The sequence below is a fragment of the Colletes latitarsis genome, chromosome 7 (genome assembly GCF_051014445.1).
Source record: "Colletes latitarsis isolate SP2378_abdomen chromosome 7, iyColLati1, whole genome shotgun sequence".
NCBI classification, from domain to species: Eukaryota; Metazoa; Arthropoda; class Insecta; order Hymenoptera; family Colletidae; genus Colletes; species Colletes latitarsis.
The window spans coordinates 4,104,174-4,130,520 of NC_135140.1; the positions used below are offsets into that span (position 1 = coordinate 4,104,174).

The 26,347-nt window shown below is 37.6% G+C and overlaps 1 protein-coding gene across 1 annotated transcript; it reads left to right on the top strand.

Annotated features, from left to right (window-relative positions):
• The first annotated feature begins 295 nt into the window (after window positions 1-295).
• Window positions 296-26,347, top strand: LOC143343632 (uncharacterized). The gene is made up of 6 exons (XM_076768720.1): window positions 296-763; window positions 4,495-4,812; window positions 5,410-5,631; window positions 6,431-6,648; window positions 10,827-10,977; window positions 25,326-26,347. The coding sequence occupies exons 1-6, from the start codon at window positions 757-759 to the stop codon at window positions 25,616-25,618; spliced, it is 1,209 nt and encodes a 402-aa protein (XP_076624835.1). The 5' UTR covers window positions 296-756; the 3' UTR covers window positions 25,619-26,347.

The following is a 26,347-nucleotide window of genomic DNA, read 5'->3' on the forward strand; positions in this document are numbered from 1 at the left end:
TACAAGTCCCAAAAGATCATTTATCGTCACCCTTGCCCTACGTCGTGTTTCTAGGGGTTTTCGGTGGGGTGGGGGAGGAAAAAGGATGCGCTCGGTCAGGCAGAAAGAGGAAAAATGAGGAGCGTGGAAGGCAGGGATGAAACGGTCGCCCCGACAGCGCGCGTGCGCCGATTCTCGTGGGCTAAAGTTGCGTGTAGCACGGTGGGCGTGGCCTCCAGGTAGCGGAGAACGCGCGAGGTGACGCAGGTGAGAAGAGAGAAACCCGAGCACGTAAACGGCTGAGCTACCGGCAGACTGCGACGCGCGCTCCTCGCGAGACCGTGCGTGTAGCCTTCTCGGCCAGACCGAGGTCAGTCAGGGTCCTGCTCTTAGCCAGGACACTCCGGAGAACATCTTCGAGAGGATCAGCCAGACAGCCGTTGTCTGTCGACAACCCTTGTCGCAACGATCTATTTTTTCGTTACCTCGGGACATTCCTTGGACGGTATCGTCGCGAACGATCGATATCGATCGCGAGACCGTCCGCGGGAGGCGAGTGCCGCGCGACCGCGGCTCGAGGGAAGTGTTCCGCGTCTCGATCCCGATAACGAAAGGAGGAAAAACATTTTTCGGTCTGTGGATTTGTGTGGAAGGTTTGTGCGCGAACCGCGGGGAACTGCAAGCTTTGGTGCAAGGTACTCGCGGTGGAATTACCTCGTTCCTCTCCATGAGCAGTCGGAAGCTTTGACGCAACGATCGATCGACCAGCAAAACGCGATGTGCGGTGAGTCTATTGTCGCTCTGTGTCATCCTTTTTCGAAGCTAGAATCGACGCACTTAACTTCTGTCGCGACATAGTTTGCTCCCGGAATAAATGCTCCGACATTTACTAATCTCGTAATTGTTATCTAAACCAAAATTTGGAATAAGAAATAGTTACAAAGTTCCTAAAATATCCTTGCTTTTCTATGGCTAGACTAGAATACCCCCCAAGGTTGGTCGTCAGTTTATTTAAAAAAAAAAATAGTTTATTTATTTATACGGCACCCTAGAATAATATCGTTGCTTACGTTTGAGTGTAAACTTCTCATTTTTTGTATTGTCCGTTTCGTGGCTAAACGATTTTAATGGAAACGTAATAAAAGTGTGACTTTGTACGTAGAAGGAATTAATTCAGTCGTAGTTTCGATCGAACGTTTAAAATTCGTCTCTGATTAAAAAAGAAAACAGTGTTTATACAAGCTGTTCCATCGTAGATAGTGCCAGATTTTTAGAGAACATCTGTTCCTGGTACCGATTCCGAATCTTTTGGAAAGACAGTCGTTTATATCGACACTTGTTTACACGTTTTTAATCGACTTGGAGCCACAGCTGTTTCTCAAGATTTTCAGAAAGTCATCTTTCTATTGCTAATTTATTTTAGTAGTTCTATTTTAGTAATTCGATTCGCTGGTGGATTTGGTACGAAATTTATTTCGATTCTGTTACGACTAAAATTATTTATGCGAATCTAAGGAAAAATTGAAAAAGATAGGTGCTTGTAGAAATAAGGAACGTTTAGATAATGAGTAGGAGACTTTATCGTTTCAAGGATGTAAATATGTACGTTCGAACTCGATTATAACAAACACTGGAAGAGTGACAAAGCATTCTATTTATAACTATTAGTTGCTATATCAGCGAGAAGTTTAAATCCAACAACTTTTTTCTAATTTTCAATAATTTGAAAGACGAGTTCTAAAAATGAATTGAAGGGAGGAAAATAATGCAATTATGTACCCACGAGTAATACTTGTATTAACATGCTTGTACAAATTACGATACCCTTAGTCTTGAACGCAATTTATTTCTCTATAATTGCAAGCATTAATAATTAACCCTTTGCAGTCGTATTTGTTATAGATATAACTGTTGTATATAATCTCTCGAGTAGTAAACCAAGTTTATTAGTACAATTCTAACGCAAATTAACAATAGAAAACACGTAACTATATTGTCTACTCTATACGAATCATTATGTATAATAAAATTACTTTGTAAATTTCTTTTATGCTTGATAGTTTTTCGTTCCCTTACTTGTAAATTTACACTTTTTTTTTGTAAACTCGAGTAATAATGTACGTTTGTGCGACGCAATATTTTCCTCCTTTTTCCACGGAATAATACAAACGTTGTTAAACTCGACAATAAATAACGGTCGGTGATTGACATCGAACTCGGGCATTATACCTCGATATCTATGCTAAGCAGGAACGACTTATGCGTGTACCTTGCACGGTCGTGTTTGCAAATTGTATTACAGATTTATTCAAACATCGAGTCACGATTATTAGGTACATTTACGCTCGAGCACGGCCGTTATCAGTTAGCAGAAAGCCTTCGAGGCAACGGTTACCATTTTCTTGTATTATTGGTCGAGCTATAATACGATCGTGTTTCTGTAGGTTTTTCGAAAAATACACTCGATCGTGTACTCTCGAAATTTATTTTAATCTCCTTGCTTAACGAAGTTGATTTCCATCGATAAGACGATTTTACGATTCGTTTGTCTTGGATCGTGTTTTAAAATTTTTCTCCGGCCGAATATTATTTTATTCGATTATTTATTTCCGGAACCCTTTGATAAAAGAAGTAACAAGCGTGACAAAAGTAAATATACGCAGTCAGATACGAGAAAACAGAAATAAAAGATAACTAAATAAATAAAAACAAAGAGAAAACATAATTAGTAGAGAAAGAAAGCAAAGTATCACGAATTGCAGAAATATAGGAGAAAAGATTTATGAAAATGAGTGTACTTTATTGTTGATGTTTCGAATTTTAGATAATAGGTATCAGAGTTTTTCAAGAAAAAACAAATGTAATACAATCTTTTTGCCATCGTCTTACTTAATTATACAATGCATTTCATCTTTAATAATACTTATACATACATTAAGGTATTTTCTAATTTTCTTTCATGTAACTAATATACACATGTATACTCTCATCTTTATTATTCATAATTCCTATTGCGTAAGTTTTCGACCTCTGAATCCAAATATGTACCTGAAGAAGAGGATTCAAATACCTATAGAAGACATATATGTCAATATGCAATAACGGCTTATTTAAAACTAGCCATTCGAGTTATTTATTATTATTATCTAGAATCATTTGCCTTTTACTATAATTTTATCTATTTTTACTGGTCAAACCCGTCTTTCTTGCTCAAAGCATCGCAGAATACTAATGTGTTTGCTATGGATTCGTGCGTAACGCGTTACTGCTGTAAGGAAAATATTCGAATTTTGAGTTTCCAGTGATCCAGTTATTGTTAAATTAGGGTTGATTGACTCCAGACACGAGTTAAGGGGCAAATTACGGATGACATCAGTCTCGAATCCCCCTAATTTTTATCAAATACTAAAATAAACTTTTACAAATTTGAATTCGAAGCAAAACATTGAAGGGAAAGTACAAGAAGTGGACTTTTCTAAAACTTTAGAACTGTAAACTAATCTTACTAAGATAATACACGGAAGAACTAAGATTTATTTTATTTTTCTCATTATTAGAGAATCGTGTTGAAAGAGAAATGTCTTTTGTTCTATTATTAAAAATCTGATGAAAGAGTCTTAAAAGATTTCATGCTTGATCCCGTTTTCACTCGAAGCTTGGTTCTTAAAATCTCGATGGTAAAATGGATGATCGCTGTCCTTCGTTTTATTACTAATGAAGTTCGTTGAATAGCCACACCTGTTTCGACTCATGATCAGATGAAGTTTCCGTTCTCTGTGCCCAGAACGACCACTCGCACGCGTACTTTATGATATATAATTCATAATCGTTGCTCGAGGGAGGAGCACGTTTGTGATTTTCACTATAAATCTGATAACTATGACTATCCGTGGCTCGCTCGGAATACTGCATTAACGTATGCTCGCTTTTAACTACACTGAAAACGCGTTTCCACTCTCTCGCTCTGATGACCGACTATAATTGCTTGTCATGAAACGATCTCTGAATACTAAGGGCGAGCTTAGTTACTTGCAAAGCAAATGCCACGCGTTATAATAAATAACATCATGTATAACGGACAGTCGAAGATCGGAGAAAACCTTTTTACACTTTCGTTCCTTTTCCTTTTCTTATATGTACTTTGTACCACATTCGTTGGAAATCTCTAGCCTATTGATATTTCGCAAAATATAAATTATGAAGGGCAAGCAGAAAACGAAGAGAAAAAATTTCCTCCGAATTTGAGGAAAATATTAGGAGTTGAAGGGTGAAAGTTGAAGGGTGCAAGGATTTTGAATTTTATATAAACGACAATAATGCAATATTTTGTCTGAATGTTGTGTAAACACAATCCTCGTAATAAAAAAGTTTTAACGTTAACAACTCGAATAAGTATTGAGTTTACGAGTTTATGATGTATTTTTGCAAAGAGGGTGTCGAATCGTAACAGTAGCGGCGTTGTTAGCGTCGCGACGCTCGTTTGCATGCACTATATAGCGACGATTTGTCCATTAGAAGCGGTACCGCGGACTTGGTACACGAAACCAGAGCTTCACTGCAACGGCGTTGGGGTTCCAGCGGGGGCGTTGTCACCCCCCGCCACGCTTTCACCACCCAGCAGCCCGAGCGTGACTCTGCCGCCTTCGCCTTGGAGTCCTGGCGCGACAGGAAACACCAACAGCACCGCGACGTCGTCCCATCGTTCCTCGGTTTGTTCCTCGGGTCTCAATCAACCATCCTCGGATCGATTCAGCGCTTTCACTCTCGTCTCTGCGTACAATCCTGACACGAGACTTCAAACTTTGCCCTCGACGACCATCGCCGCCACACGAGGTAACACAATCATCTCTATCCCCTGCAAGAAATTGCTCTCGATAAGGGTAATTGTGCAATTCAACAACTTTGTCTTCCTGAACACTGAAAACTCTTGAATACATTATAATACAAATAATTGAAGATACATTAGATCGTCCCATAAGTTCGTGCTGTCCGATATTCTGAAATTTTGTAATTTAATAGAAAACGATGCAACTGTATCCTATTTCTAAGCGGAACTCTACAATTTTTATTGCACTATTCAATAATGTTTCAATACGTACAAAATAGTAGTAAATTTGATAGTTTAAGAGTTATAACATGTACCAATTTAAAATAAATTGCCATAACTCTTGAACTATTAGGTTTATGGCATAAGTACCGTAATACTATTTTCTGGAGCTTAAAAAACTAGATCGAACAGTGCTATTGCAGTCTTAGAGTTTCATTTTAAAAAAGGATGCAGTTGCGTCGGTGCATCTGAAAAATGCAATTGCACTTTTAAAAAAAATAGAATTTTATAATTTTGATTACGCTATTCGGTACAACTTCTTAATCTCTACAAAAGAGTATCAAGACACTTACGCCTAGGAAATGAAATTTGGTGGGTTTCAGAATTACGGTGTGGTCTAATGTACGGTGGTTATGGGTCGGCGGGAGCTACCTGGTGGGCTCGACACGTGAGCCTCTTACTACCCCATTCCTTGCTGCCATCCGCGAGAATAGCTACTCAACAAACCACGCCTGTCGCCAATTGTTCGCCTATTCATCTAGAACCTCTCAGCCCATCCAGATCTGGCTCGCCAAGAAGATGCACCCCCGAAAAGACTAAATTCGGTGAGCATTTATGGTTCACCCTTTCAAATCACGTTCCTTCTTTAAATTCATCGTTTTACAAGTGGAGATTTAAAAAAATTCTTTTCCTAACCTTATGTAAAAAAATAATCTGTTTGCTTGATTTCAACGAAAAAGTTTGGGTAAATTTTATTCGTAATTTTCACCTGAATCGTTCAAAACGTTTAAAGCATGTAAAACAAGTTTGAAAAAGAAACCCTCTCGCCGATTATTTCTGCTCGCAACGATTCCATTCTGCTAGCAGTTTGCAAGCACTTAATTACTATCATTAGTGTCCACGCGTGTTGTTATCAACAAGAAAAGGAAAACCTGGCAACTAAACCAATTACGAATCCTTCTCAGCCTCGTACAACGTCTCGATTTCGAAAATTACCAACGATTACGTGACGTGTCCCTTTTTGCGCAGTCTATAGAACGCTAACAAATTAGGTTCCTGTCACAGTAATATTGTTACGCGTTTATCATTTTAGCCACGGTATTTCAAAACCAACATTTCACTGGAAAAGCTTTGTGCGGACTTAAAAATGTATAAATTATTGGAAACGAATTAGATTACTCTAATTCGTTTTAATTAATCGTTTTAATTAATTGTGACTCTTTGGAAATTGTTTCCTTTGCTAACTCGAAATATTTGAAACGAAAAGTGAAATTACAAAGGCAAAGCATATTTTATTCACGCATAGTAGTAATAATTTATTAACACGCGACTCGTGGAACACGATTAATATGGATCAAATGTGTATGAATTATTGAAAGTGAAATATTTAAATATGAATTTCAGAAGAAGAGGCGCCGCTGAACTTGAGCACCAAACCCGGCGACGTTTTGTCCAGTGTCGAGCGAAAAAGTAAAATTTGGTCACCGGGGACGGTTTGCGAAAGGGAAGCAAAAGAGATCAGAGTCCCATCTTCGAGGAGTCCATCTTTAACGCCTGTTGTCACTCGACAGATTCATCATTCACCCCTGACGCCACCCTCCTCGTCGGAAAGGACTTTCCAGGTAAGTCTTTAAATTAAAACACTGTAACGTGTTTCCATTTTTATTTTTAAATTCGCTTCTACTAATCCTAGCAACGATCACTAACTCGATTTTAATAAAGGAAATGTGCCGTATTTAAGACACTCGATACGTTTTTAATTCTATCTAAAGAATCACACCGAGTGTAAATTAATTTGTCAGAAAGTGATACATAAACTAGCGACATTCCAGCGTGGGCCACTCGATAAAAATAACGACACAATGAAATTTTCTGTGGAAAGATGAAGTTCTTTCAGTTTATAATTTTTTTTATTTCGAAAAAAGTGAATAATTTGGGGAAAGAAAGTAACAAAGTCGATTCGAACGTTATCGATATCGGTGTAGGAAATCTCCAACGACAAATTACTCGCCGTGAACAAACGTCGAGCATTCCTTTCCGTCAGTGCGCGAAAGCCAGCTTTACGAGTTTCGTAAACACTCGTTTCGGACTTTTACAGGTTCGACACCCTCGAGCTCGTAAACCGTACCGCGGTCAACTAGAGTCGTACTTATGGAAGTGCAGAGTTGTGGAACTCTGACGATTCATACTTCTCGGTGCGCCTCGAACATAGAAAACGTTTCCTCGCAAGCGCGTAGGGGAGAACAACGCAACAACGATTACTCGAGACCGGAGATGGGCAAAGTTTTATTCGAATAATAAATAACGAACGAAATCAACTAGCAGTAATTTATCCGCGACGATTCTTTTATCGAAAAGTCTGGAGAAAAACACAGTTGTTTCGTGTTTTTTAAACAGCTCTAACGTCGTGAATTTTATGAATTTTAAGAAAATAATTCTTGTTTAAACTTGTAGATCTCGGAATACTCGTTTAGTCTAACTTAAAAATCTATATATATATATATATATATATATCCTGAAACCAATTGTTGTGCTTTGTTAATCCATTTGCATCTTCACTCCAAACATAAAAATTATACATATTTCAAAATAGAATCGTTTTATATGATGTTAGAACCTAAATATTTATTCTTTTTCATAACTATACGGTAAATAAACTCAAAGTACATACTAAAATTTTTTGAACAGTACGATAATCTTTAAAATATAGTATTTATTTCTCTCGTGCAATTATTATTATTTGAACTCTATCCGATAGGAAACTAGATAGCCAAAAGAGCGTGTAGCCGTTTATTCCTGACGCCTTTAATTTGGAAATTAAGATCGAAAGGCTTTAGAAAAGTTGGTGGTTTTAGTGATAAGCAACGATTATTGTGCGCGTATTGTTCCGCTCAGCGATACGCCAGTTCGATTTAGAGAGGTAGCCGATTCCGTGGGATTGAGATTCGGAGTTCCGTAAAATGGGATATTTGCATACGGAGGAGAAATCCGTGGAAGTCACGCGATGGGAGTATTCGCGGTGGCGCAAGTGCCCTAAAGTGCACCGTGGATCGACGAAGAAGAGGGTCAAGCGTTTGACGAATGTCGGAACTCGACAAAAGGCAGCGGCGCAATTACGGCTGATTGAATGGAAGTAGAAACTCGCTTGGCCGCAGTTTTACGCGCGACACGTAACAGCCAGTGGACATATTAGGATATCTGGGGCACACGCGCGTCACACGATCCTGATTCCGACCGACAAAAGCTCTCCTGTCCCCGAAACCGGACCCGAGTCTCTTTCCGATCGTCCCCCAAACAATTCTCGCGAACAGAGCGTCTCTCCTTACCTGACCCTCCTCGATCCAGGAAGGAAACGTTCTTCGAATCTTCCGGCACGGAAACCGCAACCCCGGTGCACCCAATTAGAGACCCACGATCGTCTAAACGTTTACGACTAATGTCATTTCTACCAAAGATGTCAGGCTTATTTTCTAGATTTAATTTCTCCTCGTTTTGGATCTCTGTCAAAAGTTGCAAAATTTTATGAAATTAGGCACCCTTCGTGTTTCAAATTCAGCGGTATTTCGCAGAAATATTTTTTTTCTTCCTCGACGATACCGACACTGCGTTTCGACCTAAATTAAGTATCCCATTTGCAGATGTTTCGCGATATTTCGATTCGAGGCACCGATACGCTGTACCGTTACGTTCAGCGACGTCCCCGTAATCTCAGGTTCCGTATACAGTAATCGCCGAATCGTTAATTCCTTTTCCATACGAAGTCCTAATTTCTTCGCTAATTTAGTTAATATCGTAGAGTGACAATTAAAACATGGTATCGCAACGTAGAGTCTCAAAGCTTCAATTTAAAGAAGTCACAGCCTTTTCAACACCTTTTTTAATTCACAAACGACAAATCCGTATTTGTATTTCTCACCGCGTTTGATATCCACGCTAAAAGAGTTTGTCGGAAAATATACAAACGGTACGTAAATTTACGAACGAATAAGATTCGCCCGACTCTGATATCCCAGAATTTCTGGGAAAGTCCAACGATTCTCGAGCATCTCGAATAGCGTTCGGTCGAGGAGACCGTAATTTCGAATTCGTCTTGCGACGCGGTTACTTACTGCATTTGGACGACATCGAAGAAGTTCACCGAAACTCGTTCGCGTGTCCCTTCGGGAGACCGCAGAACGTGTAATGGTTCCTAAAGAGCTGATAAATCGTCGGTACCAAAGTACCGAGGTTTCTTCGTAGAAGCGACGCTCTTTGGAAAAAAGTCTGAAAAAAGGCGAACGTCGCGAGTCTCGTCGAGTTTAATTTTCTGTCGGTGCATTTGATGCTCGAACGAAACAATCTTGAGCTTAACCGACACGAGAATTCCTGAAATTTATAAAATTCTTCGAACAGAATCAAAGAAACGAACACGAACTGTCAGAGTTCCCTCTTGATATTTCTAAACGCAAAATCTGAACGTTCGTACAGAGGCCACCTACGAAAATAACAATTAAATTTTAATATTTCACGATTCTAAACGAAATCGTTGGAGCTGTCGGGGTTCCCTCTGGTTCACGAACGAAATATTTCGTGCATTTATCGCGAGGTAAATGCACGATAATATCAGTTTTGTCTGAATATTTGACGATGGTATTCTTGGAATAGAGAGTATTGTTAAAGAAACAGAATTATCGGAACTGTGACAGTGACGTTCCCTCTGAAAGTGTTTCCCCAATAGACATTACGTTTATCGACGGGAAAAGGTTTTCTAATGGCGGTTTGGGTAAAACGTCGAGTCCGGGAAACGACGCGGTTCTCCGCTAATTGCAATAAGAGTGGAAACCCATTAAAAAGATTATCGAGGGTCAAACACCGTGCAGAATTAATATCGTTGTAATATCGTTTCTTATTATTGATCGTCGAGGGTCGTGAATCATGCGTACTGGCGGGTCGCGTCTACCGGTACCGGTGCACACTCGTAAGTAATAATATTCCGCGGTGGCGCGTTCGTACGCGATTCCACGCATGTACCTATGCGTGTATCGTGAAAAGAGACACGCCTAAGTCGGCAGCATTGTCAGGACTGGCGCCCATGCGACAATTAGTCGAGGAGAAAAACCGCGGCTCTGTGAACACAGGTGCGCCTGGCGCGACCGTCTTGCCGATCCGATCGTCTTCCTTTTGCAACATCCTCCGCACCGATTTCGATACTCCAACCAATCCTTCGTCCACGACCAGTCATCCTCTTAAAACGCCTAACGAACGAACCGGAAAATTGACAATTAAAAAAAAAAACATCGCTAAACATTGTCGAGATTCCCTCCCACCCCCCTCATAAATTATCAATTTAAACAGATTATAGGTTCCTTTTACGCTTTATCAAGTATCAGCCATTTTGACTGGTGTTGGTATAAGTATGATACAAAACTAAAATTGCAGAAAACAAATGTCACATGAAGTAGGAATTTTTGAATAAAGTTGCGAAACCAGTAATTGTGACGTGTATTTTACAAAATGTTTCTAGCTGGTGGCCTGACAAGTTTCAGCTAATTAAAATTAAAATCAACCGTGAATCATAAAAAATAAAACGGTTTTTCCATTAACGAGTTTTTCCTCAACAATTAGTTCAGTGTTTCAAACATGAAAAATAATAGACATCCTGACGAAGATGTAATTATTTCAAGAACTTTGATAGTCAGAAGAGACTGTAAACAATTTATTTCTTCACGTTTAATGGGAAATAAATTAATAGGGTGTACGTTCACCCTAGTATTTGAAAATCGAGGGCTCCGTTTCGACCACGTTTTTCTTTCTGTCGCAGTGCAAACAGTGTGGGAAGGCTTTCAAGCGATCGAGCACGCTCAGCACCCATCTTCTGATCCATTCCGACACCAGACCGTATCCTTGTCAATATTGCGGCAAGAGGTTTCATCAGAAGTCGGACATGAAGAAGCACACGTACATTCATACCGGTGAGTTTGGCTCTACCATTGAAATAAAACGGCTCGTTTGTAAGATCGTGTTCATCGCGACTGATCGCGGGACGGTTTTGAGGAAAGTATCGCGAATGGAGAATTATCGAGTCGACGACAGGTGAAACTTTGTTCGGATCGTGCGCGTCTAAAAGCGCGGCTAACTTTCAAATCGAAGAAACTTGCCGGTCGTTGTTGAATTATTCACGCGAACCGTCTCGTTTCTAATATGCTCGTTCGGCCGCTGTATTATTCAAGGTATCATTGTTGTCGCGCGATCGTCGAAACCTCCTACCTTCTGCTACCCGAGAAACAACTCTACGAGTTCGCAACTTTTCAAGTTCTTTCCTCTCGAGCGCGGGAATCTTGGGGAAAAAAACGCGACACGCGTTAACGATTCCTCGACTTTTGACGAAGAGACGGTCGTGGAATTTAGTATCGTCGTTTTTTCGACATTTTCAACCGTTGTATTATTCAAAGTATCCTTGTCGTCGCGCGATCGTCGAAACTTCCCACCTTCTGCTACTCGAGAAATAAGTCTAGAGTTTGCAATTTTTCAAGTTCTTTCCTCTCGACTTTCGACGAAGAAGCGACACAGTCGTGGAATTTGGTATCGTGCTTTTTCGAAATTTTTTTTTCACCACGATATCGGTTTAAGACGACCAATCCCGAGGACGAAAAGGTTTGCTACGGCACTGAGAAATCCCTGTTGTTCTGGTTTCCTGTCGAACACATGTAGCGATGGCAACAAAAATAGCAATACGCCGCGGGAACGAAAGTATACGATCCGCGCGTGATTCACGTAACGTACACACGTAAATAGGACACAGGTTAGATGTAGGTGCGACGAGCATGGATGCACACTGCCGAGGATGCGTTCTATCGCATTGTATAGTGCGCGTTAACATGCACGAGGCGCGTGGATCAAAAAGGCGCGGTTTGTATGACGACCCCGCAACACAGGCTTTTTGGCATCGCTCGTGACAACCAGCGAACGTGCATGCCGCGATAAGCCTGCCTTCCTTTCGATGATAACATGTTTCGCTCGTTTAATCATGACGAGCCGCCACGCTGATCGATTTCAGAAATCGATTTTCCCAGTGAAATAATTTAATAAACTTTAAAGTGCTATAACTCATAAATTATTAGGTATGTGGCATAAGTGTCTTCATACTCTTTTCTAGCAATTAAAAAATTGTATCGAATAGCGTAATCGAAATTATAAAATTCGATTTTTTTTTAAAGTGCAATTGCATTTTTTAGATGCACCGATGCAACTGCATCCTTTTTTTAAATAAAACTCTAAGATTATGATAGTACTATTCGATCCAGTTTTTTAATCCATACAAAATAGTACTAAGGTACTCATACCATAAACCTAATAGTTCAAGAGTTATAATAATTTAAAGTGAAATAATTTAGTCTACTTTAAAGTGCTATAACTCATAAACTGTTAGGTATAGAGCATGAAAGTCTAGATACTCTTTGGTAGTGATTAAAAAACTGCAGCGAGTAGCGTAATCGAAATTATAAAATTCGATTTTTTTTAAAAGTGCAATTGCATTTTTTAGATGCACCAATGCAACTGCATTTCTTTTTAAAATAAAACTCTAAGATTATGATAGTACTATTCGATCTAGTTTTTTAAGCTCTACCAAATAGTATTACGATACTTGTGCCATAAACCTAATAGTTCAAGAGTTATGGCAATTTAAAGTATAATAGATTATTTCACTTTAAATTGTTATGACTCTTGAACTATCAGATTTATAGCACAAGTATTTTACTACTATTTCGTATAGATTGATACACTATCGAATAGCGCAATGATAATTGTAGAGTTCCATTTCAGAAAAAGCTCTTCCCCAAAATTCTCAATGTATTATATTTCGTTTCAAAGATAGTTTTCCGGGTTAGCGAAAATTTAATTAACGAAATAAACGAAGAAATTTTTCACGATCGTGCAACATTTCTCGCCGAACGAGTAATAGATTTCTTTCATATCCGGAAATTTTCCTTTCATTCGGTCGCGAAAGCTTTTTTAAAACACTTGTAAACTCCGCAAACGTAACAATTTTCCACGCAATAATTTGCACAATTATCGTTGTTACGACCACTGAAACGATAATTGTAAAATGTATTGGATTGTTTACAATTTGCTGAACAACGGCGTTTCTATACAACTATCGTTGTAATTCGATGCAAATACGACTTATCGTACTATAAATAGTTACGACTCATGGCCCCTGTACAATACATAAAAATTTTGCAGGCATGTAAACATGAAAAATAGAAGAATGTAAGTTATATAATTGATTAATGCTTGTCGATAATCTCAGGATTCGTTTAAAAACTATATTTCATTTTTATGCAAATTATTCATATTTGCGTACAATATATGTACGATATAAGTTTTTTTCCATTCAGGGCTTAGTTCTCGAGGTAATCTGGTTTAAACAACGACTACGCAATTTTACCAAATTGCTTGGAAAATCTAAAGTTCGTAATTAGACGAGTACAATTTTATGTGTATAAATAACGAGGAGTACAATTTCAACAGTTTTATAATCGATGTGATGAAATATTTTTAAACATGATATGTTAAAATATTTTGAAAAAAAAAGAAATTAGAAACGGGGAGCGATCGAACGACGTTTTAATTAGTTCCGTCGGGCTCGTAAGCCGGAAGAAAAGAAGATCAGCATAATAAAATCAGATTATCTTGGAATTTGATTCTTTCGAGCCACGTGTCTTCCATCGGACGACGACAAACGTATTGAAGGATCATAGTCATACTTTTAGCCGGGAAATATACGCACATGTATTATTTATTGCAACGTGTCACGCAAGGCTCTGCTTTTCCCTCTGTTCCCTGTGCTGGACTAATTACACACAGAACAAGTTCCTATCCAGACAAAATTTTCTTCTAAAGATTAACCACATTCTATCCGCTATTCATCTAATAAAAATTACAATTAGAATTTTAATTATAGCATATATTTTTCAATATCGTTTCGAAGTCGTTAAAATCATAAACAACTGGGATTAATAATCGTATAAAAATTGAATAGTCTCTTGTTAATCGAAACATATTTATGCTATCGGTCCCAAAAATAGTTTAAAATGATGAATGTGCGCGGAATTAGTCGCCACCCGACCAATTCCGGGTCACTTTGACCCGCCTTTTGCATGTCAAGCGTTATCGAAGTGAAAAATAAAATAATTTGTAACGGTGTTCTCCACAAAAAGTGTTAGTATATCTACGAACAATGTAAATGTAATAAAAAATTATCGTAAATTCAAAATGCACATTCCTTACAGTAATTTGTAAAGAAACACATTGTATTTGTTTGCTAAATTTGTTCGAGGATTAACAATATTATAATATTAAGAGAATACTCTGCAAATGCCTCTAATAATTTGTTCTTACATTCTAATTGCTCAACAAAATTCTCGAATCATAAATTTGAACTATTAATACTGAATTTAATTATCAGTTGTGGTCGAGTCTCGACGAAACCCTTTACCTAAAATATAAATAATGGAGTGTTGGAAATAATTGATCTTTGTTTTAAATTTTTGTTCGTTAGTTTATTGTGATTGTAAGACGTGGCGATGGCAAGTTCGAATAGTGTTGGTAAAAAGAAATGCTGATATCGCAGCAGGGTCGTTTTAGGGACGATTTAATCGGGCTCTCCCGCAGAAACGACCGGAAGGAATAGACGAACGATGGGAAACGCACTGTTTGTCATGGTCTAAGGGAGTTTCCGGTTAGACACGTGCCCGACACAAGGCGGGCGTCCTTTTCTAATTAGCACCGGGGCATCGCGAGGGCTGAAATCATGCTTAATCCCTCTTTTATCCAGCCGTGTAAACGTTTCTGGCCCCCTGTTCCACAAACCACCTAACGCAAATTTAATCGCTCTTCGTCGCGATTTCTTCCTATCGATTCCTCCTTCTGAACTCACGAGAGAAAGCTGCGACAAATTTTAATCGAATTAACGACTCTTCAACGACTATTATTTTTCCACGAAAAATGTCGTTTCTCCATTACCAAAATAAAAATATCGACGCGCAAAGATACATGAACAAAATTATATCGTCGTCTCGCACGAATATTTTCGTCAAATTGTATTTTCCAAATAAAATCTGAAATTTCATGTAAAAATTGCTCGTTTTCCACTCGCGACACGTATAATAGATAAATTAGAATAAACTTACAATTTCGAAAGATAGTGCACATAACTTTTTGGTTAATATTACGATATACTAATCAGTTTTTACCTTGTTTTTTTTTTATTGAGATAGATTAAGTAGAAAATGAACAGGAATGGGGACGTTCTTAAAATAATTTTTAACGTAAATGATACATGAAATGTTGTTTTATTAGACTCGATATAAATAGCCAACATAAATATAAATTATACATCCTGTACAGTATGTATTACATATATTACTAAGAATTTAAATACTTGAACAAATAAATTTACGATATCAAAGTTCCCAATACGTGAAACGTTGGTGTTTTCAAAATTCATTTTATGACCAAGTTTTGCCACGTTCGCAATCATTGCTTTGCACTATTATTGCAGGGACATCTTTGCTTTGTTCAACCTATCTGACCGCATTCTTGCAGTTTTGCATCGGTGATTCTAACAAACATACGTTTGTTTAAGATAATATACCGAATATCACGAAGATTTACATTTTACACGTGGAATGTTGAACGCGTTCTTCGAACGATAAACGAATACGGTATAGTTCGCGAGCTTATTTTTGCACGAAGAACCACGGTTCTATTGTTTTTCGAACCCTGTGTATTCGTGGCTCGAATAATTCACGGTGCATTCTTCTTGTCTAGAAACGAAACTGGTTCGCGACGGTTTAAAAACTAGACATCGCATAATTATCGGATAGATAAAATACGCCGTAGGTATTACGTAACGTAACCCTGGAGTGTGATGTACACACTTGCAGTGTTTCCAAGTGTACCGCGAATCGCTAGTTAAACGCATACAAGTGTCAGCCTTTTCAACATACCTCTGCTTTTCGTCGTGTTTTGATAAAAGCAACCTTGGCAGATAATTGCGCTTAATTGCTATGGAATTATTAAAAAAAAACACACACACACACGCGTGCACGCACACGCATACACACCGACGACTGGTATCGAATTTTAATAGGTCGTCGGAAAGTTTAACGAAGCAAACTCGAGATAAAATGACCGATATAGGCTGTGGTTAATTTCGATAATGGCCGTTCGGAAAATATCTTTTCAACCGATTCACTGTTGCTCTTTATCGTGTCGATTAATAATCGAAGCAAGCCTCGCTGTGCACTTTATTAGTAATTTTCCACCATCTTCTTTTCCGATCTAAAGTTCAACGTAAACATAATAATGAGAATTTACTTACCGTCACGTGTTCCAGTAAAAGGTTTCTAATTTAATTTTTACGTTACCATATTTTGTAGATTCTGTATTTATCGATTTCGAGAACCAAAGCTCGACGACTCTGAATGAAATAGATCGCAGAAGTCGGAATGGATCCCGGAATCCCGTTGATTATTCTACGACTTTGTTAATTCGCTGGTCGCGTCTCGGTGTTGCGCCATTATTAAACCGCCCGTCGTATTAATTAGCTCTGCTTCTACTCGAACCAATTAAACGACGGTAAAAATTGTTTCGATGCTATGACGCAGAACGATAAGCAAGGTGTGCATAAAACTTGGCGACCGATGACGTACCGTCGTGCCTTTTCGTAAGCCGATGCTGGCCGTCTTTGACGTAATACTACGTTCTCCTTTATGCTCTATTAAAACATATGACAATTAAAATCCACACACTTTCACGTTTTACGTCCGTAAAACGAATCTGTTCTTTCTTCGCGATATTTAATAAATTCGTGCGTATTTTTGGAAAGTTTTGAAACACATTTTACTGATGATTCATTTACTCCTGTTACAGCAAAAAAAGAATTGAATTAATTAAATTTAATGTTGTTATAAATCGAAGGTTTCAAGGGACCGTTGCGGGGGAATTTTTTTACGAAAATAATTAATATCGAGTTAAAATTTGAAAAGGTCTTTCGACACCTTTCGTAGCAATAAAGTTCAATAATTCAATTGAGATCGATAGACGGGACAATTCGACTGAAAAGCGGTCGGCTGTTTGTCACCGTATTCCATGAAACACAGCAACACTATAATAATCGTTGTTTGGAATAGCAAGTACGAATGGAGTCTAAACAATGGTTACACGCAGCTTGTAAATTTTTTGCTGGAGTTTTCTGTGGTGAAACCTCGCCACATAAATAATTCCCGTGGGAGACGGAACACACCTTATCGTCACTAACATGCAAAGTATCCACCCTTTTCTTAGCTCGACATCTGGATACTTGGAATCCGACATAAGATTTAATTTTCAGTTAACGCATAAGCGATACGTTTCTGATCGTTCCTGTAATTTTCTTAATTCTTCGTTTTGCCATGCATCGTTCAAATAATTTCATCGGTGATGGGAAATCTAAAAGTCCTACTTTTCTTTTTAGTACAGATAGAATAAACACCATCTTTAGAGAAAATGATAATAATTTTTACAGTCACATATTTTTCGATACTCTGGTATACCAAGTGTTCGAAATACGCCGCGTTTCTTCTACGATTTATTATATAGATTGACGTAAAAGTACGTTGAAGATGCACATACGACAGGCATTATTATATTTGTTCATCATTGTTCCGCTTCGAAAAAGAAAAATATATCGTGGGAGACAGGTATGATCGCTTTGAGAAAATAAGTTTCTTAGGAACGACCAAGGTGGACACGTGACAGTCAAGTTTTCTACACACCGTGGCAAGGTACAATTGAAGGAAAGACATAGAACAGGAAGCTGGCAGTCAGAAAAGGGTATTCGCAAAGTTTCGCTTACTATGTTTCATCGGCGATGCACGCATATTGTAGAAAATTGTAGACTCTTACGTCCGCATTCAGGGAAATTATTCTCTCGGGTAACAACGATCGAGGAAATTCCCTTACCATGTTCGAAACGATATAGCCTATCGAGGAATTTTGTTTGAACATTGCTTAGATTACCCCCACCTTAACCCGTATTATATTTAGTTTCTGGAAGAAAGACAAACTGCGAAGAAAAACAATAATTGAAAATACCAAGCTACGTAATAAACTAATGAATTTTATACGTGTTAGGTTACACTATCTAATACTTCTTTAAAATACAAGAACGCGTGAAAAAGTAAGTTAAATTAAATTGAAATAATTGTTAAAAAAAATGTTTGTTGAAAGAAAAATTAACAATACGATCGTTGTAGAAGGAATGAAAATTATTGAACTTAAAAACTAATTAAAAGAAAGGCGCCTTTTGGCTAACGTGTCTGATTGGAAACGGTATAATCTACTTCCCCTGTGAGCTCAGACCAACGAATCGATGAAAAATAGATTACGCCATTAACGATCAGACCCGACAGTCGACTTCTTGTCTCTGCACAATAATTTCTTCCGTTCGCGTTATTCGAATTTTCAAACATCCTTGTTATTATTATTTAGTCAGAATATCAAATAAACGTTTGGTCGTCGAGGAGAACGGAACCATCGGGCATTTCGATATCTCTTGACAAATATCTCAGTCGCGGCATGAAATCGATCTTCCCAGTGTCAGGACTCTTCGTAATCCATGCAACGCCATTACATGAAGTTCATTAAGCGATCGCTGCATAATTAAACGGGCTAGCTGCTACCAAAACACACGTACGCGCACCCACACGCGTAACAACGTATCCAGTGCTATCATTAAAATCGGCCACGAAGTAAACGTTACAGTTGGTAAATATTTAAGCCGGCCGGTAAGGGTTCGGTAATGAGAGTCGAGATGGATCGATACCACCGTGTATAAAACGACAACGTGTGCGTACGTTCGTCGGTCGCCGACACTCCCGATAAATATTGCCCATCGGCTGAAATTGCTTTCCCATTTTCACCCTTCTTTATGCAATCGAAATCGCGACTAATTCTTTGCAAATACCTCGCTCCGTCCAATCAAAACTCAGCCTTTTAGACATTATTGAATAGAATCTTGTCTAAATTAATCGTTAAAATATTATCGAAGCACGAGAAAAATATCACAGGGTTAAATTAAATGCACTATTCGATACAGTGTTTTAATCCATACGAAATAATACTAAACCATTTATGCCATAAATCTAATAGTTCAAGTGTTATAACGATTTAAAGTGAAATAATTTAGTATACTTAAAATTTCTATAACTCTTGAACCTTTAAATTTATGACACAAGTACTTTCATACTATTTTGTTGAGCTCAAGAAACTGGATCGAATATTGCTATCGCAGTCCTAGAGTTCCATTTGAAAAAAAGGATGCAGTTGCATCGGTGCATCCAAAAATTGCAGTTGCACTTTTAACAAAAATAGAATTTTATCATTTTCATTTCGCTGTTCGGTGCACCTTTTTAATCTCTACAAAAGAGTATCAAGACACTTACGCCCTATACCTAACAGTTTAAAAGTTATAGCATTTTAAAGTATACTAAATTATTTCACTTTGCATTATTATAACTCTTGAATTATTAGGTTTACAGTATACGTATCTTACTATTATTTTGTAGGGATTAAAACACTTCATCGAATAGTGCAATTAAAGTAATAGAGTTCCATATGAAAAAAAGGATGCAGATTTTTTAAATGCATCGATTCGACTGCATCCTTAAGAATAGAAGTTCTTTGTAACAATTTTGATCAGAAATTTTATGTAACGATTCGAAATAATTATTATCGAAACTTTTTCAAGCTCTGTTTGAATTGTAAGGGAAATTAGAATCATTTGGTTAAACGCAGACATTACGATTTTCGTCAGTGCCTTTTCAATTCTGATTAGCGTTGCAACATCGTGTTTATCATACTGTCACCCGTATATACGCATCGGTTCGTGGCCTTATCTCCTGCTAGTGTAACCTTGACGTTAATTACTTGCCGAAACGGTGCAAAAAGAAAAAAAATCGCAGCGCAATGCGGGCGAATGTACAGTCTTGGATAACGTAGAAGTTCGTTCAAGTTCAAGAATATTTTAATACGGTGGAGCCAGAGTTGTGCAGAATTATAATTAAATTTATTCCAGGCATTAATCCTATCAAGGAGGCAATCTTTATCGAGAACGTTGAACATTTTATTCGCGAATAAATGACAGAATTTATCGCACGATAACGCAACGTTTTTCTCGTTTCGAGTGGAAAATGGAGACTGTACTCTCATTGTGGATGGTTGAAAAGGTTTTCGCAAGATATTATACTTCCGTTCCAATACGCTCTATTCCTCTAATATGCAAAATGGAATTCTGTGATCGGAATAGAAAGACGCAACCGATTCAGCGCGTTGTGTTCCATCCGCTTCGCAAGTTTCTCTTACGAGCGATCCTACTTAATGGAAAGTTGAAAAGACTATGGTTAAAGTGGAAAATTATATAAAAAAAAAATATTTTCTACCGAATTATTTACTATTCCCAAGCTTCTTTTTCTTTTATTGCCTCTTTTATTATTTTATAAAAAGTGTTTATATCGATCATCGAAAAAAATAACATTTTTTTTTAAGAATTACGAAGTTTCCACTTTAATTTGTGTATTAGAAAAACTGGGGCCAATGTTTTAACTTTAATTTTCGTAATTCGAGTCGTAACGGAGGCTAAAACTAATCGCTTGGACGAAGAGTACATATTGACCAATATACAGGGTGTTCGTCCACTCCTGGGAAAAATTTTAATGGGAGATTCTAGAGGTCAAAATAAGACGAAAATTAAGAATACTAATTTGTTGATGGAGGCTTCGTTAAAAAGTTATTAACGTTTAAAGTTCCAGCTGTAATGAATTTTTTTCTAGAAAGTGAGTAGGATTTCGGGGGTAGGTCTATTCACCAGAAATTATTGTAATTGATCCCCGCAACCGGAAATAATTTTTCCAGACCGATTTGAAATTTTTAAATTTTGTCGAAAAATTTCACACCTACTCGATTTTTTTTCTCGAAAGTGAGTAGTATTTCGAGGGTATGTCTATTGACCAAAAATGATTGCGATTGACACCAGCAGCCAAAAATAATTTTTCAAGAACGATTTGAAAATTTTTTTTTCGCCGAAAAATTTAGGCACCACCCCCCTGTCGATTTTCTTTAAAAATTCGTTTTTGATTTTTAGTAATTTTGTTTGACGTCCTACGGAAAAGTTGTCTAATACTTTTTGATAGGTACCTATGAGCTCTACTTCAGAAAAAAGTTTCATTGAAATATATTCACTATCGTAGGAGTTATGGCTGTTTGAAAATTGGACCATTTTTATGAGGTTTCTCTCATTTTGCGGGGTCAAGGATCAACTTTTCGAATATTTTTGCAATTTCTAGATATTCCTCGTCAAAATACGCGTTATTTGCTTTTTTAAACATTAAAATTCTTCAATCCGTTCAGAAGTTATGACGTTTTAAAGATATGCATGAAATTTCAGGGAAGCATTTCTGGCCAGAAATTATATTTTCGGTGAGGAATTTTTTTCTCAAAAGTGCGTAAGAATTCGGGGGTATGTCTAATGACCAAAAATGATTGTAATTGACACCCGCAACTAAAACTAATTTTTTCAGAATGATTTGAAATTTTTTTTTTCGCCGAAAAATTTAGGCACCCCCTTCGATTTTTCTTAAAAATTCGTTTTTCATTTTTAATAATTTTGTTTGACGTCCTACAGAAAAGTTGTCTAATACTTTTTTGTAGGTACCCATGAGCACTACTTTAGAAAAAAGTTTCATTTAAATATATTCGCTATTGTAGGAGTTATGGACGTTTGAAAATTGAACGACTTTTATGGGGTTTTTCGCATTTTACGAGGTCAAGGAGCAACTTTTCCAATATTTTTAGAATTTCTACGTATTCCTCACTAAAATACGCGTTGATTGCTTTTTTAAATATTAAAATCGTCCAATCCGTTCAGAAGTTATGACGTTTTAAAGATATGCATGAAATTTCAGAGAAGCATTCTGGTCTCAGATTTGATTTTCGGTAAACAATTTTTTTCTCGAAAATGCGTAGAATTTCGAGGGTATGTATAATGACCAAAAATGATTGTAATTGCCCCCTATAACTAAATATAATTTTTTTAGTATCATTTGAAATTTTTTAATTTCGTCTAAAAATTTCAGTACCTACTCGAATTTTTTTCTCAAAAGTGATTAGGATTTCAGGGGTATGTGTATACACAAAAAATGATTGTAATTCAGCCCTGCAACCAAAAATAATTTTTTCAGAATGATTTGAAATTTTCCAATTTAATTATTAATATCTCTTTAACGAAGCCTCAGTAAAAAAATTGATATTCTTGATTTTCGTTTTATTTTGGCCTCTAAAGTCTCCTATTAAAATTGTTCCCAGGGGTGGCCGAACACCCTCTATAATCACGCGATTTTATGCTGTTTGCTATTACTAAACAATTTCTTTTACTTGATTATGATTCAGTTTTCGATATTACCTTTCTTATCTATTAATGTCATACTACATCGCGTCGCAGCCATTTTTTAATTTGCACGAAAATCATTTCGATAATAAGATGAGACTCGATTCGAGAAAGGTTATGAGGCAACCATCTTTCATTAGTTGTAAAAGGGTTGCGGATCGAAAGCTGACCGAACAATTACGATAATGGTATTTTTCCTTGCGTCGGCCTAAGTGGTGACACAAATCAACCGGTGCTTGTTGTAACAAGGTGTCATCGTCGCCATGTTGCAAGCATTGTTCGTATTTATAGCAAAGGCAGTAATTCTGATGCGAATCGATGACACGTTAAAATGAGAAAAGCTTGAAGTCGAGTACGGTGACATTTTCATTATTACAGAAAGCTTTTCTGCCCCCCCCCCCTCTTTCTCTCTCTCTTCCTCTTTCATTACCAACCAGTCTTTCCAACACAACAATTTGTTCGAAAGCTAATCTAATTATTTGTTTATAGCGTAAATATATTTTTTTAATATCGTATAATTCTCAGGAAAAATTAGATAAATAACATTTAAATGTTAATTATTTTCTCGAGATTATCTTCCAACTTTGATCACTTTCCTGGATAATGTTATATTAAATATAATAATATTCGCATTAACAACTAATTCCAAATGTAAAGGTGCCAAAGAGGTGCAAAAACTTATAAAATTAAGAAATTAGAATAAAGATAATAGAATAAAAACGAAACATATTAAGCAAGCCTGCGACAGACCGTAAAGAAATTCTGCTTGGCAATCGATGGACGGCATCGGAAGGACGTTGGTTCGTTAACGTGGAAAGTGTTGTGTCAATTAATGATTACCTAGGAGAAAAATTAAAAGGTCGTCGAGGCAGATAACCAACTCCGTGGACAGTTTTTTTTTTCTCGCCAGAGTTTGTGCACTTAGATAAAGTCCTCCTCCCTCCCTCGAGCAAAATTAATTTCTTCTCGATAGAATCTTAACGACAACAGGTACCGTCGTACGGTTTGCGCGCAACACTTTTATCAACGTTTTACAATCGTTAAACCGTTTGTTTGGAATTTCGTCGGGAGAACAGCTGTTTGCACGAATTATCGAACGATCATCCAGTCAGACAAGTACCTAACCGAGGACTTTTCGAACGAGCTTTTCCTCTTATCGGTAACCCGATCCGTACGAAAGATTGTTCTTCAACCACGCGATAACAGTACCCTGCAAATATTTAAGCTTCGACGAATTCCTTTTGCAGCGACGAACGAAGAAGCTTCGAACTTAACGAGAACTCGTACAAACTCGAAAAGATAAACTTTTAGTACATTTATTACAAAAAGACAAAATATATACAAGGAAAACTTATTTTCTCGAACCTTAACCCATTGTTTTTCTTTTTTTATGTAGCGTTCAAAAAAGAAAAAATAATTCTTTCATAAAAAAATATCCTTTTCTTTTACGTTACATGGTGTCCTATAAACAGGACATTCATACCTAGTAATATCGTGACACTCGTAGGTACAACATACTTGAAAAGCTTCTTGAAACGTTACTTCGGTGGGGAATTCCAACTTGCAGATATTTTATTAAATACAACAAAGTCGAAGATCGATCAATTATCTATACGGAAAAGCTCTGTCTCGCTGAACGGTGCAACAACATACCATCGAGCGACATTAATTCGGTCCCCGCGATCGCGAAACGCTAAATTATCGATTTCCGCTTCTTTGTTTGCCGCTAGTCGGTCTTTTGACATATCTTGCACGCCAGGAATCGTTTGCAATTGAAAGAAGAAAAGCGTAGAGAGACCCATTGTGTCGAAAAGGGACTCGGCTCGTCGGTGACGTAAACGGATTGTCCGGAATGACGGTGATAAAACAATCGTCACGATTTATCGGTTGATTCAGGTGTGTTTTATTCACCTTGACTCATTATTATAAGCCGCGTTCCGACGCTTTCCACGCTCGTTAATCGAATTTGCATCTTACCCCGTGGTATCCTCTGCCCGAGGCAGCTCGACCGAGCCAATGGTAATTGATTCGAACAATTAACCCTTTATTTTGTTCCAACTGGTCCATACGCGATTCATTTCCACTTATACTTTCTTATTGCAGTGATGAAAATTAACCGTAATAACACTTAAAGTACCCTGTCTTTGAAATTATAAAATACTACTTTTTTAAACACTGCAATTGCGTTTTTTTAGATACACCGATGCAACTGCATTTCTTTTTAAAATAAAACTCTATGACTGCAATAGCACTGTTCGATCTAGTTTTTTAAACCCTACGAAATAATATTACGATACTTATGCTATAAAACTAATAGTTCAAGAGTTATGGAAAGTGAAATAATTTAGTATACTTTAAAGTGCTATAACTCATAAACTGTTAGATATAGAGCATGAGAGTCTAGATACTCTTTGGTAGTGATTAAAAAACTGCAGCGAGTAGCGTAATCAAAATTATAAAATTCAAGTTTTTTTGAAACTGCAATTGCATTTTTTAGATGCACCGATGCAACTGCATCCTTTTTTAAAATAAAACTCTATGACTGCGATAGAACTATTCGATCCAGTTTTTTAAGCTCTACAAAATAGTATTACGGTACTTATGCCATAAACCTAATAGTTCAAGAGTTATGGCAATATAAAGTGTACTAAATTATTTCACCTTAAATTATTATGACTCTTACACTATTAGATTTATGGCACAAGTAGAGTACTACTATTTTGTATGGATTGAAACTCTGTATCGAATAGCATTAAAGATTGTAATTGTTTCATTTCGTTGGACAAGTACGGGGTAAGTTTGACACCGAATGGTTTGAATTTCTGTTTTCAGGCGAGAAGCCGCACAAGTGCGTAGTGTGTGGCAAGGCGTTCTCTCAGAGCAGCAATCTGATCACCCATATGAGGAAGCACACTGGTTACAAACCGTTCCAGTGTGGGCTGTGCGACAAGGCGTTCCAGAGGAAGGTGGACCTAAGGAGGCATCGCGAAGGGCAGCATCCAGCGGCGCCGGCGCTCGACTATCGCTCTCTTCAGCTACCCTCCCAATCCGCAAACGTCCCTCACTCGCCCACTCTCCAATCACCCTCCGCTTATCACATGATACCCATTCCCGGAAACAGTTGAGACTCTTTCACGGTCACCGTCCGTCCATATCTCTTCGTCTTTCAGCAGCCGATCGCGTGCTATTCGATCGTCGTTAAAAACGGAACGCAAGACAATCGGGAAGAAACGGAGTCGCGACGAGTCGAGGGTTTCCATAATCCATGCGTGGGTGTAAGTATCGAATGCGATTTTAATAGGACACGCTGGCGGCTAGATTCGATCTTCCTGTTTACGAAGACGCAGCGTCGCGAGGGCGGAAACTCAAGAATTTTTTAAATATTTATAATTCATTTTTCGTCGGTATTTTAAAACGTGGTTTAGTTACGACGTTTATCGAGTCGAGTGGTTTCAAGGCACTTTGATTACCCCTCCCCCCTTTTTTTTATCCGTTCAGATGAATTAGATCTTACGTGTGAAAGCAAATAGTGGATGTTTCCGAGAATCGCAGGAAAACACGGACGTGTACACTCATATACGAAGATATTCGACCGCTCGCGTTTATAACTTTCAACTAATTAAATACATGCGTGTGTCTGTGTGTGCTTGTGTGTGTGTTAAACCGAAGCATTTGATATAATACGACACATACAACTATGGGTCTTAAGACCGCGTAAATAAAATCAGAAAATAATTCAACAAATATTTAATAGTATTTAAATTAAATAATTGAGTTTAATAGGAAGTAGTGAGCCCACTGTTTGCTTCTATGACAATCTTTGTTTTCCCATCGAGTGGAATAACTTGGAAGAA